Raw genomic sequence first — 13,138 nt, forward strand, 5'->3', positions numbered from 1 at the left:
ATTGAAAAACGTCCTAATAGTGGGCAACTCACCTAATGCATGGCTGAACTGAACGTTAGAAGTGTGTCCCCGTCAATCATCACTGCCAGATCCGACTTTTAATCGGCTATGGTCTCTATCATCTCTCCACATCGGACGTGGTTGTCGTAAGATGGACTGATATCCGCTCCGTTCTTCTTGCAGAGCAAAATTAGCGGCTTAAACTTATTGAAAGGAAGTTCTTCTTTGGCGATGCAACATTCAGTTTCGATTCAATTGTTTGCTAGGAATTATGGGATTTGGTGTTGGATGTATGGACTCTACGCAGACGGGACATGGTATTTAATCGCACGATAGACTACAACTACCAAGTAGACTAGCGTGGCCCAGATTCACTTCACACGCAAATATTTTTTTCACACAAGTTCATTCATTGCCGTCAGATTTTTTCATAGCACTGCGACATTATGTCGCACTGTACAGCCCTGGTTGTAGGCTAATGTTTTACTATTTTTTGTATCCAATTTGTATGGATTAATTTAGGAGTGAAATGCGAATGAAGGGTTGATATCACTACTCGCAAGGTTGCCCCCAAATATAATTTTCCACTTGCACGGGCCATATTAAGGGGCAATTTGCGATAACCTCGTCGCAGTGTACAGCCCTGATATGATCGCTATACATTATGCTCCATCATGCGTGAAGGAAAGGGGGGGGGGGGGTCGTTTATGATTCCTTGATTGTCACGGCTTTCTTTAGTAAGACACCATACGTTGATCGGACAAATTGCAATGAAATAAATGGACAATCGAGCTGGAAATAACGTTAGATTCCTCTTACCTGTGGCCGATGCGTCTGGAGAAAAGAAAATTCCAATTATTTGACGTCGATCTGCTAGATCCATTTTCCGTTTGTATGACGCAATAAACGCAGAAAGCATATTGATTCTTGCGTCTCGAAAGCTATCCAATGCACTCGAGTTGTGTATATTGATCCACGTTACAAGATATCTCTGCCGGAGGATTTCCCCTGATGCACTGAGTGCCACTTCCGGTTTAGAGTGGAGTGTAACTCGCCCCGAAATCCACCAGGCGGCGGTATTGAGGCGTTGCAATATCAGACAGGGTCCAGCTGGCTCCCAGAGGCTTCCTGGATGAATTATGAATGCCAATAGCGAATAAAAGAAATAACGATCATAAAAACGAGTTTACTCATTGTGTGGCACTCAACGCATGGCGGCCAATAACGAGTATACTCGTCATTGGCAATTAATGTGTTAAAAGCAGGGGTCCATTGTACTGATGCCCTTTTAACATCTACTACCCAAGAATAATCTGGTACGCTGGTTCAGTTTTTGTTCCTCTGTGAATTTGTATGTGTGCCGTATCACTACCATTGACATTACCAGTGTTAAAGGGGTATGAGGGTGGACTCTGTGCCAGTGTTAAAAGGGTATGAGGGTGGACTCTGCCAGTGTTAAAGGGGTATGAGGGTGGACTCTGTGCCAGTGTTAAAGGGGTATGAGGGTGGACTCTGTGCCAGTGTTAAAGGGGTATGAGGATGGACTCTGTGCCAGTGTTAAAGGGGTATGAGGGTGGATCTGTGCTACGTGATCCAAGGTCTTTGGATTGAACCAACACATGGACCGTTTGGATGTTTATACCTATTTCTAACTCAGAATTCCTCTTTTTATTAAAAAAAATTGAACCCCATTTAGGAAAATACCTCAAGCCACAGACCAGTCTCCAAGTCCATCAGCCAAGACCATCTCTTCCTCTCCCTCCTCATCCTCCACATCCTCCTCCTCCTCCTCGTCTTCACTGCATTCTAAAGTACGCACAGGAAGTTCCATCAGCTCCTCCCTCAAAACTTCCTCCTCCTCCTCCTCTGCGTCTTCGTCGTCCTCCAACCGTGGACTGGGGAGACCCCCGGTGACCGGCCAACCGGAGAACACGGGTAGTGGCGGCGGCCTCGCCGGAACTGCTGCAAGATGTCCGCTGCCGGTTCGCCCAGCGGGCCCTGGGAGGCCTAAGAACCCTGTGGGACGTCCCAGCAAGCAGATGCTGAAGCTCCGTGAGGAGGCGGCTGCGGCTGCACTCCGCAAACGCAAGGCGCCGTCGCAGGAGGGTGAGCACTCGGGCCCCGACAGGAACTGCATCGTCCTCCAGGACAGGGGCCGCCCGCCCTCATCCTCCTCGTCGTCGTCGAAGACCGCGGCCCCCTCGCCCCTCCCTCACGGACAGACCAACGGGACGCTCTCCCCCGGGAGCAATAAGCCCCGCCCCCAACCATCTCCGTCGGAGTCCCACTCGCCGGCCGCCACGACCGCATGGTCCTACAAACGGACACATTCCTCGCCCCCCGACGCCAACGCCACCCCCACTAACTCTCACAGGGGAGGGCCGGGGGACTCGGGACCGCACGGGCGAGGGAGTGGGGGAGCAGGGGGCGCAGGCTTTGAGCACAGGGGGCTGGTGAAAAAACGTAAGGGGGGCAATGGGGGGGAGCCATCGCCCCCTTCTAAGCCCCCGGCCCACCGCCTTCCCCCCCCCTCCTCCTCCTCCTCCTCCTCTTCCTCTCCTCGCTCCAACTTCTACCCCTGGAAGGACAGTAAAGCTGGAGCCCTGCCTGGAGGAGGGGAGAAAAGACTGGGCACACCGAAGGTGAGGAAACACACCTGGGTCATAGGAACACACCTGGGTCATAGGAACACACCTGGGCCATAGGAACACACCTGGGTCATGGGGTGAGGAACACACCTGGGTCATGGGGTGAGGAACACACCTGGGTCATGGGGAGAGGAACACACCTGGGTTATAGGAACACACCAGGGTCATGGGGAGAGGAACACACCTGGGTCATGGGGAGAGGAACACACCTGGGTTATAGGAACACACCAGGGTCATGGGGAGAGGAACACACCTGGGTCATGGGGAGAGGAACACACCTGGGTCATGGGGAGAGGAACACACCTGGGTTATAGGAACACACCAGGGTCATGGGGAGAGGAACACACCTGGGTCATGGGGAGAGGAACACACCTGGGTCATGGGGAGAGGAACACACCTGGGTTATAGGAACACACCTGGGTCATGGGGAGAGGAACACACCTGGGTCATGGGGTGAGGAACACACCTGTGTCATAGGAACACACCTGGGTCATAGGAACACACCTGGGTCATGGGGAGAGGAACACACCTGGGTCATGGGGTGAGGAACACACCTGTGTCATAGGAACACACCTGGGTCATAGGAACACACCTGGGTCATGGGGAGAGGAACACACTTGGGTCATGGGGAGAGGAACACACCTGGGTTATAGGAACACACCAGGGTCATGGGGAGAGGAACACACCTGGGTCATGGGGTGAGGAACACACCTGTGTCATAGGAACACATCTGGGTCATAGGAACACACCTGGGTCATAGGAACACACCAGGGTCATGGTGAGAGGAACACACCTGGGTGGGAGGAGAGGAAAACACCTGGGTGGAAGGAGTAGTAATCTAATTCAAAGATTTAGATGATCAGCTGCTCGGAGGGAGCGTTTGCCTGTGAATGTCTGCGTTTGTTTGGGCAGAGTACCTAGAAAGCGCTTGCACACTTATTAAAGAGTGAGTGTTCAGGACTTTTGGAAGCCTTTCATATTGATCACTTAACAAGCTCCCTCTTATGCTATTCAAACATGCTTTGCTTTTAAGCATTTTTATATATATATATTTTTTTTAGGGCATTTCTGCTTTATTTGATTGGACAGTTAGTGACAGGAAATCAGGGGTAGAGAGGGGGATGACATGCAACAAAGGTCCTGGGCCGGATTCGAACCCAAGGCGCTGCGGTCACACAGTACATCATGTGAGCCACCAGAACACCCTTTTAAGCATTTCTTAATAATGCTAGTGGACTAGTGGCACGTCCATTGGGTGAGAAACCATTACACTCAAAATTGCAAGTCCCTTCAAGCAATTCTGAGTATAGTAGAAAGTATACACCCATAATAGTATATTATGGGTGTAACGGTACACGTATCTGTACTGAACCGTTTCAGTACTGGACCTTCGGTTCAGTATGCTCTGTGTACAGAACGAATGCAATGGTACGTTAACCACCAACGGAACGCACGTGCAGAACTTTTTTTTGCATGCAGAATTTAATTAAAGGTCCCCTGTCTTTATAAATGGCCTTTTCCAGTGTTTTATCATTGTTTTCTAGCAATGGGGGTTTGTATCAATGTGGTATGTGTCTCTAATTCTCATTTTGGCTCATCAGTCTAGTCTCGAGTTCACGAGATCCTCCCTCACTCAACTAAGCCATTCTGATTTGACTGTTTTGCTGACGTGAGGCACTGGTTGTAGTCACCGCCCACAATCAACCATTCGCTCAACAACAGAGCGAGTGGAATTACTGACACTTCCTCAAACGGGTTGACGTGCGCGGGTGCCGACAGACAGCAGAGAACGAGCGAGGGAGAGGGAGAGGGAGAGAGAGAGAGAGAGGGACACGGACCCGGAGCTTTTACACACAACCTCCCGACCGCGCAGGGCAGGAGCTTCTCCATTCGCATATCACTGTCAAAATATCATTGTGCACGCTCCCACGTGCGCGCCCGTATTCCGATCCGCGCCATTATATTCACAGGGGTATAATATTGTCATTTGAAATAAGTTACCAATGCATTGTCTCGTGGGATTATGCCCCCCCGCTGCTAAATTAATTAGTATCCCCCTCAATCTCTCTATCTCTCTCTGTCTGCCAGTGCAGACTGTGGGTGACTGTCTACTTATGGGTGGAGCCCAGCCCAAAACAGCTTGAAATCTTGAAGTGGAAAAATGCTGCTTTAGAGTACTTGATTAGAAATACAAAACAATAGGGCGGCTGCCGGCTGGGTGGCGCAGCGGAGATTGCGCTCGTCACCAATGCGAGAGACTCCGGTCTCCAATCCAGGTGTCAGCATTGCCTCTGGTTTGGGCCAGCCGTCATACTAACTCGTTTGGCTGAGTTAGTGGGAGGGAAGTCATGGGTGGTAATCTGGCGTTGTGGACAGCGACTCCTACAGGTCAGGTCAGGGCGCCTGCACAGCAAAAGACAGGAAGTGGTGAAGGCAGCGTGACCTCCCACGCGTTACACTTCACCAATGAGAGTCTGCGCTGTCAGGTGAAAAGAGACCCGCTGGCTGTCTCCACATGTGTCGGAGGAAGCATGTGGTAGACTTCAGGGCTCCCTTGACCGACCAGTAGGGGGAACATGCGCACAACGACCAGGTAGGGGAGGGGGGAATTGGCATAACGACTAAATTGGGATGGGAGGAAAAAGCACAGAAAATCAGGCGGAGAAAAATAGGATAAATTTCTTTTAAATACAAAACAATGAATTTTTTTGAAAAAAAACTTTACAGATGTGTTTCATAGACTCACAGGAATTGTGTAAAGTTGCCCAAATGGTGAAAGGAATAGCAAGACAAGTCTCCTTTAAAAACTCCCAAGTCCACCCCTTCCCAAAATATAACTTATCAATGACTTGCTTGCAGTCAACATGTACGAAACGGATAGTTTTTTCATCAGTACATTTCCGTTTTATACCGTTTTGAATACGAGTATAGTTTCGGAGAGTTCTAGTAATTTCAGAGAAATTCTGCGAAAATAGCCATTTACTGGAATACACAAAACACGTTGTCATTTTCCGGCTGATTTATTAATCGTTTTCAAATAAACGCTAGATTATCGAGAGTATTTGTGTTCTTATGCACGATACAAAAGCGGGCTGAAAAATCATTTATTCGTGCCGCGCCTAACGCCACACACACACACACACACACACACACGTTGTGAAATCTGTGAAAAACAACTCTGATTAACCCAAAACTGGTAAAATAGATTCCTTACCTCAGATCAGATGTTCTGCAAAAAGATTAATCCAATTCCTGATCACCATTCCAAATATTGATCGCGTTTATTGATCCAACGTTATAGTCTGAAACGCATGATCCAAGCTGCTTCCAGCCTCACCAGTGTATCTGGTAACACAACACTGCTTTCCAGAGGTGGGTAAACCCTGGGGCGGAGTTTTTCTCTGATGCAATGTATTTGCCCTTTTCGAGCTCAGAGCCATTCCCAATGATAATGTCAGGCTGGACGGATGAAAAATGAATGGATATCGCTAATAAAAGAAATAACGATTTAAATAACGAGAAATCTCGTTATTGGCAACCAACGCATGGCGGCCAACAACGAGATATCTCGTTTTGGCACCCAATGTGTTAATGTCCAATAGGACAAGGATTCCCAAAGTTTCCATGCCAGGATACCTGCCAGGAGACGCGTCCTTCTGTTCAGGACCCACCAAAGCTTTCATGAAGTTAAAGGAACATGCCAACATTATGGGAAATGCTCTGTCTTCTCCAGAGTTGTCCTTCTTTTCCTCCCTCTGTGTGGCGACAAGCTAGCCTAGCTTAGCACAAATTAATCGAAGTGAAGACTGACCACTAGCCTAGCTTAAAACTCTGGGAGAGGCATCTTTGCCCAACTCCTAGGCTAGCTGGTCCATATCCGCTTCAATTTGTTTGTGCTAAGCTAGGCTAGCTTGCAGCCGGATAGCTTTATACTGAATGTACAGGAAATTGAACCACATATGGATTAAATGGATAAATTGGTCAAAATAACTGTCCTTGGCCTCCTGAACATTCAGAATCAACTTTTATTGTCACGTCCCTATCTTTTTACAGCATAGGAGTGCAATTATTTGTTTCTTGACTCCTTGGCCTGCCAGCAGCATCAACAAGTAGTACAAAATAAGCAATAAAAGTAGTATAAAGATTTTAAAATTAGCTGCATAACCATCAATGGCATCAATTTACAATACAAGTGTAGCGTGTGCAAATCGGCAGGGCTGCCCCCTGAAAGTCGACTATTCTAATCAGTCGGAGACCCCTCAGTTGACTTAGATTATTTGAGTCGTGCTGTTGCTTTATTTTTCTTTGATTAGAATTATAAAACCCATTTAGTTCATTTTTGCATATCAGTGCCCACATTCATCAAATAAAAAAACGATTTTGGAAAATGTGTTATCAATACTTAGTCAGACAACATTATAAAATGTGTGCGGACCTCGCAATACAGAGCAGCTACTAGAACTTTCATTTCTAGTAGTAGAGTAGCTTTAACTTCACATGAATGTGAGAAAGAAGGGTCTAGAGGCGACACAAGGATTTGGCAATCTATTTTTGGAGAGGAGCTCAGAGAATCAGACCAGCAAAGGTTAAGTTTGAGCGATGCGCTAAATATCATCTAAATTGATCCGTCAGATAGAAAATGTACAGAAGGTATTACTATCCTTGGTTTATTTTTAAATTAGAACCTAACGTCAACCCTGTCTGTCCAACAAATGGATACTAGTCATTGGAAATTAATTAAAAGCAGTCTAGATATTAGTGATGCACCGATGTGAAAATTGTGGCCGATACCGATAACCGATATTAATATTGCTGTTCTGGCCGATACCGATATTTACCGATGTCGATATCTCTGTATAGAAAACACTTTTTTATGATAATCAAATAAAGAGCTATTTTCCAAAACGCATACCTTTTTTACTTTTGTAACTTATTTTCAGAAATTACTGATATTTTGAAACTATTTAAGGCCAAAACATGTAAAAAAAAAATATATATATATATATATATATATTTTTTTTTTAATATCGGCCCTATCTTGATATCGGACCGATACCGATGTGTAAAAAAAAACGCCATATCGGCCGATATTATATCGGCGGCCGATATATCGTGCATCACTACTAGATATGGTAGATCAATAATAGTGTACAGATATTGAACATTGTTATGTAAAATGTCCGGTGTCACCGGTCATACTGGTGTTGCCATGAGTTTATTGGGTCATCACACGGCAACCCTAGTTCTCTCATTTTCCGACATATGATTCAGACAAATCCACACACAGGCTAATGCATTGTCAGCAATTCATATCAGCCATATGCAGTTGTCTTAACGGATGCAAGAAATTCATATGATTCTGTTGCACTTGACAATGTTAACCTATGCTAGCACTGAAATGCATGCCAATGTGTTTTACCAGAATAAATTGTGAATAGACTGAAAAGAGAAAACATGTTGTTATTTTTTTTATATACAATGCATCGTTGAATCGTCATATTGACCTGCAGAATCTGATTTGACTAAGAACATTCTCAGTTAGGTACAGCGATACAAATCTGTAGTGTAGTGGTTGTCCTCAGTCATGGGCCAGCAGCCGGCTGTTAGTGTTATTTGTTCATGAGTCTTGACTGCTTGGGGGAAAAACTGTCCCTGAGTCAGCTGGTCCGGGCCTCGAGGCTGCGGTACCGTTTGCGGGACAAAATCCGCTGAAACGGTTTGTGTTTGCGATGGATGGGGTCTTTAATAATCCTACAGGCTTTGCCGACACACCATCCGTTGTATATATCCTGGATAAAGGGAAGCTCACAACCACGGATGTTCTGGGCTGTTCACACAACCCTCTATAGCGCTTTGCAGTCGAGGGCGGAGCAGTTTCCATACCATGTGGGGTTGTGAATCACCACCTGGCTAACTTTCCCAGGGCTAATGATAGTACTGTCGTATCGATATTGCCGTTGCAATGGGAGCCACATGCAGTCTGGCATGGGAAGCTGATCACTTGATCAGTCACATACATGTTCTGGGGCAAATATTTCATATTTTTAGTTCAAAATATGGTTTGGAACTTGTGTTCAAATCTGCAACAGAAAATTTCACGAGCATCATGGGAGAAACCTCAACCCTTCTTTTTGTCCCTTCCAGTCTCCATGTTGGATGTTTTGGATGTTAGTGATTTTCCTATGCAGTAGAATAGAAGTGATCCTTCAAGGATGGAACTGGTGTCCGTAGCGAGCCACCCATAGCAACAGTCTTAAGTTCTTGAGTCCAGTAGTGACGGGGCAGAGGGCCAATGTGAGGCGTGTCTAAATAATAATCAGTTATATCATTTTGCTGCAACTTGCAGGGTTTGTATTTGTCATGTCTGCTCATGGGGGAAAATAGCCTAGTCTGTAGGGCTGACCTTCGAATTTTTGGCATTCGAAGCTTCGGGGCCGAGATTCGATTTCAATTCGAAGCTTCAAGATAAAAAATAAAATAAATATATATATATATTTAAAAAAAATTATGTTGTGGGACTTGTACAGCACTTTGTTCAACTTTGTCAGTGCTGTAAAGTTTAAACCTTTTTAAATCTTAGACAAACAGGGCGGCTAGGTGGCGCGGTGGGCAAGGCGCTCGCCACCAACGCAGGAGATGCTGGGTTCGAGCCCAGCTCTCGGCGTTGCTACCAGCTTGGCTGGTCGTTCATACTAATACAATTGGCAGTATTAGGGGGTGGGAAGCTGGTGGGTGGGGATCGGACGTTGTGGACAGCGACTCCTACAGGTCGGTTGGTGCGCCTGCGCAGTAGAATCAGGAAGCGACGGGGGCGGCGTGTCCCTCCCACGCAGACCCTCGCCGCTGAGAGATTGCGCTGTGCAGGTGAAAAGATGCGACGGCTGCCTCCTTGTGTACCGGAGGGGACACGTGATGCAAGGCTTTGTCCACATTGCAGCCGGCTTGTGGGAGGCATGGCCTAACAACGTTCGAGACAGGGGAGGGTAGAATTGGACAATACGAAATTAGGGAAGGGAGAAAAATAGAAAAATGGGGAGAAAAAGTAGATAAAAAAAATAGAAATCTTAGACAAACGAAACACTTTGCTTTCATGAAATATTGTAAGCCGTCATTTGAGGCTTTATAAAATCAAATCAAATTTATTTATAGGGCCCGACAACACGCGTTAATGTCCCCATGGGCCGTACAGGTCTTCTTTAAACAAGTCAAGAAGAAAACATAACAATAAGTCAAGAACAGAACAAGAACACCATAAGGTCCAAACATTTTTAGATGAATGCAAATAAATGAAAGAATGCAAGCACTCCCAGACATACCCCACGCGAAGGTAAGGAAAAACTCACTAAAACCTAACAATAGGGAAAAAAGCTCCACAGGCAGTGTGGAGGAGAGAAACCTTAGAAGGGCCATTCAAGGGGGGATCTCCCTTCTTAGATGTTGGTGATAGTAGTGTTGCAGACGGACAGTTGGTAAGCATGCACTCATGTGTGTGGTGAAACACAGATGAGTGCATGCAATAGCAACTGTACATTTTGAAAGATTAAAGATAGAGCTAATAGCAATAGCAACTGAACATTTTGAAAGATTAAAGATAGAGTTGATAGCGGATCTATTTGAGGCACAGGGGCAGCGCAAAGAGGGTCACGTCCTCCCCGTCTTAGTCACGGGACATTCAACACTCCGGTCGTTGCTCAGGGACAAAAGCAGCACAATGTTGGATACTTCGGTAATCAACCAATCTCATCTCGTCACCTGCTCCTCCGTGACTCTCTCCTCTGCGTTGTGTTTGTTTTCAATCCTTCACATTGGCTGTCACACACTGTATCAAACCAAACCCTGTTGGTACATCCGTAATCGGAAGAAAAGGACAGGCAATGTGATCTCTTTCCTTAGATCATGATGTTTATTTTCATAAACATACTCTGCACAAGATGGAAACACAATTCTGAAAGGTCCTTGAAGAATATATCGAATTCATTATCTCTACAGTCTCTTCTGCTATTAGTCCAATGGTTTTGAAGCCTCGTCGTCAGCCAAAACCCTTCCCTGTTAGCCGAAGCTAGCGATGACGTGGCATTCCCTCCCCCCCCCCCGCGAGGGGAGGAGGGATCGTTTCAAAGTCTCTGATCAACGCGTCTGCTCGCCTCCGCGTCGTGTCTTAATCCAACTTACCCCGGAAGGAACTCATCTCATAACGTTTTCCCCCTAGCAACGGGGCCCCGCCCCCTTTTCTCATTATTAAGTGACACGATACCATGGCAACAGCTGGTCACCTTTAACACACTAAACGTCCGTTTCCATCGATGTCGAACTCTCCCCATAGCTCTCTGACCAAACCTCTCCCCACCAGTGCTATCAGGTGTTGATGTTACCAACTTGCCGACGACCTCGGAGCCCAGCCCATGGCTCTATTAGCCTGTGGCTGGCTTCCCAGTCTAACTTGAAAACACACACCACTAAATACTGTCCTCCTCATGATCTGAGATCTAATGGCAGATGCTGTCATCTACAGATATTTACATTATATACACATTGAAAAACAAGGATTCCTTCAACAATGAACACAAATCTGTCAGTGCTGAGTCCGACCTCATCTTAAATAACAAACAGCATTGCTTGTTGTAGTTAACAAAGAGGCAGAGTTGATTTTGCACACCAAAAAATATTGCCTTTCTTTTTTTCTTTTTTTTTATTTTCCCATTCAAATCCCATGCCCATCGAACAAAGTATTTAAGACAGCCCTACTGGTCTGACAATTAAAAACATTTAGTCTTGTATATTGTTGTCCTGTTTGCACCCACTGCACGCACGCTCTGGATTAGAAGTCCTTGTGTTTTCTCGTATCACAAAAGATATGGCAAAATAAATCAAATGTGTCCTATATTGTTCAGGCCTACTGTCGAGTACAACCACTTCCTGTATTATGAAGATAATGAAATGATCTAGCTTCATAATGTGTGGTACATCCTTTTAATGCATTCTTTTTCTACTCTCTCCCTACAGCCAAAACTGCACCATTAAGTGTGCCTGCCTTAGAAGCCACTGAGAGGGAGCCAGCTCTGCGCAGTCTAAAGACTGTGGCAACAGGACTCACAAAATGTTCTCTGTGTATTTGGATACCCAAGCCAATGTGTCGTGTGTGTTTGTGTCTGACTCTGTTTAAGGGAGCCTACATGTAATAGGCTCGTGTGTGAGTGTGTCAGGTTGTGTTTGTATGTGCACAACTAGTACAATATGATTTACTCTGTAGTCAGTGAATCAGGTGTGTGTGTGTGTGTGTGTGTATGTATGTATGTATGTATGTATGTATGTATGTGTGTGTGGGTGGGTGTGTGTATCTGTGAGTTTGTTGTTGTATGGATGAATGTGGGGGTTGGGGGGGGAATGGAATTTCAGTGTATGTATTTAGAAATACCTCAAGACCATCCGGTTATGCTGCTAAATGAAAATATGTTGGTTTATAAAAATGGATTAAAAAAATCCTTTACACTTGAAAGTTGTGATTTAATTTGAGTGGTCATTAAAGGGCTTTTATTGAGCTGATGGACTGATGGCCATAAATATTTGGCTATCAACACGATTTTCTTCATTTTGCCTCTGTACACCACCACAATGGATTTGAAATGAAACAATCAAGATGTGCTTTAAGTACAGTCTTTCTGCCTTAATTTGAGGGAATTTACATCCAAATCAGGTGAACGGTGTAGGAATTACAACAATGTATGTGCCTCCTTTTTTAAAGGGACCTAAAGTAATTGGACAATTGGCTGCTCAGCAGTTTCATGGCCAGGTGTGTATTTGCATTTGCAATCTGTTGCCAGCAACTCTCAATATGAGGTCCAAAGAGCTGTCATTCTAAATACCAAAAATATTAGGTGTGGCCACATCAACTATTTGGTACATTCTTGAAAAGAAAGAACACACTGGTGAGCAGTGGCGTGCACAGATGGGGCCAAAGGGGGGCCTGAGCCCCCCCCCCCCATTTACATTCCATTTTGGCATCTAGCTGACTCTTTTATCCGAATCGGCTTACAAGTTTTGTACGACAAGTCAGCAGGAAGGGTACAACTCTTATCAGCTGAGTAATGTTCATCAAAGTGTTCAAACTTGAGTGCTGCAGTGTCGAGTTAGTATATTAGTAAGAGTGCATGACACTACAGGACAGTAAGAAGGTCACTTGTTAGTTGTATACTACTATCCACACAAAAAAATAGGCCATATCAATTTAGAATGTACCCCCCGCTTGGGGCCCCCCACCCCCCCAAATTGTCTGTGCACGCCCCTGCTGGTGAGCTCAGCAACACCAAAAAGACCCGGAAGACCACTGAAAACAACCGATGACGAGAATTATTTCCCCGGTGAAGAAAAAACCCTTCACAACAGTTGGCCAGATCAAGAACACACTCTGTGTCAAAATCAACAATCAAGAGAAGGGACGAAACCCATCGTCTGGTGATGTCTATGGCTTCCAGACTTCATCATTCATCGTC

At 45.6% G+C, this 13,138-nt stretch overlaps 1 protein-coding gene across 1 annotated transcript in view; it reads left to right on the forward strand.

Moving 5' to 3' along the window:
* atxn7l2a (ataxin 7-like 2a) overlaps positions 1-11,973 on the forward strand; it is a gene marked incomplete at its 5' end in the record, with an annotated part of 82,869 nt that extends 70,896 nt beyond the window's left edge. Inside the window, 2 exons of the mRNA XM_084316597.1 lie at positions 1,697-2,642; positions 11,652-11,973. Of these exons, the coding sequence (XP_084172723.1) occupies positions 1,697-2,642; positions 11,652-11,669 (964 nt within the window). The 3' untranslated portion in view covers positions 11,670-11,973. The remainder of the gene's footprint in view (positions 1-1,696; positions 2,643-11,651) is intronic.
* Between the last annotated feature and the right edge of the window lie 1,165 nt (positions 11,974-13,138).

This window comes from Notolepis coatsorum (genome assembly GCF_963971535.1).
Source record: "Notolepis coatsorum genome assembly, chromosome: 6".
Classification (NCBI taxonomy): domain Eukaryota; kingdom Metazoa; phylum Chordata; class Actinopteri; order Aulopiformes; family Paralepididae; genus Notolepis; species Notolepis coatsorum.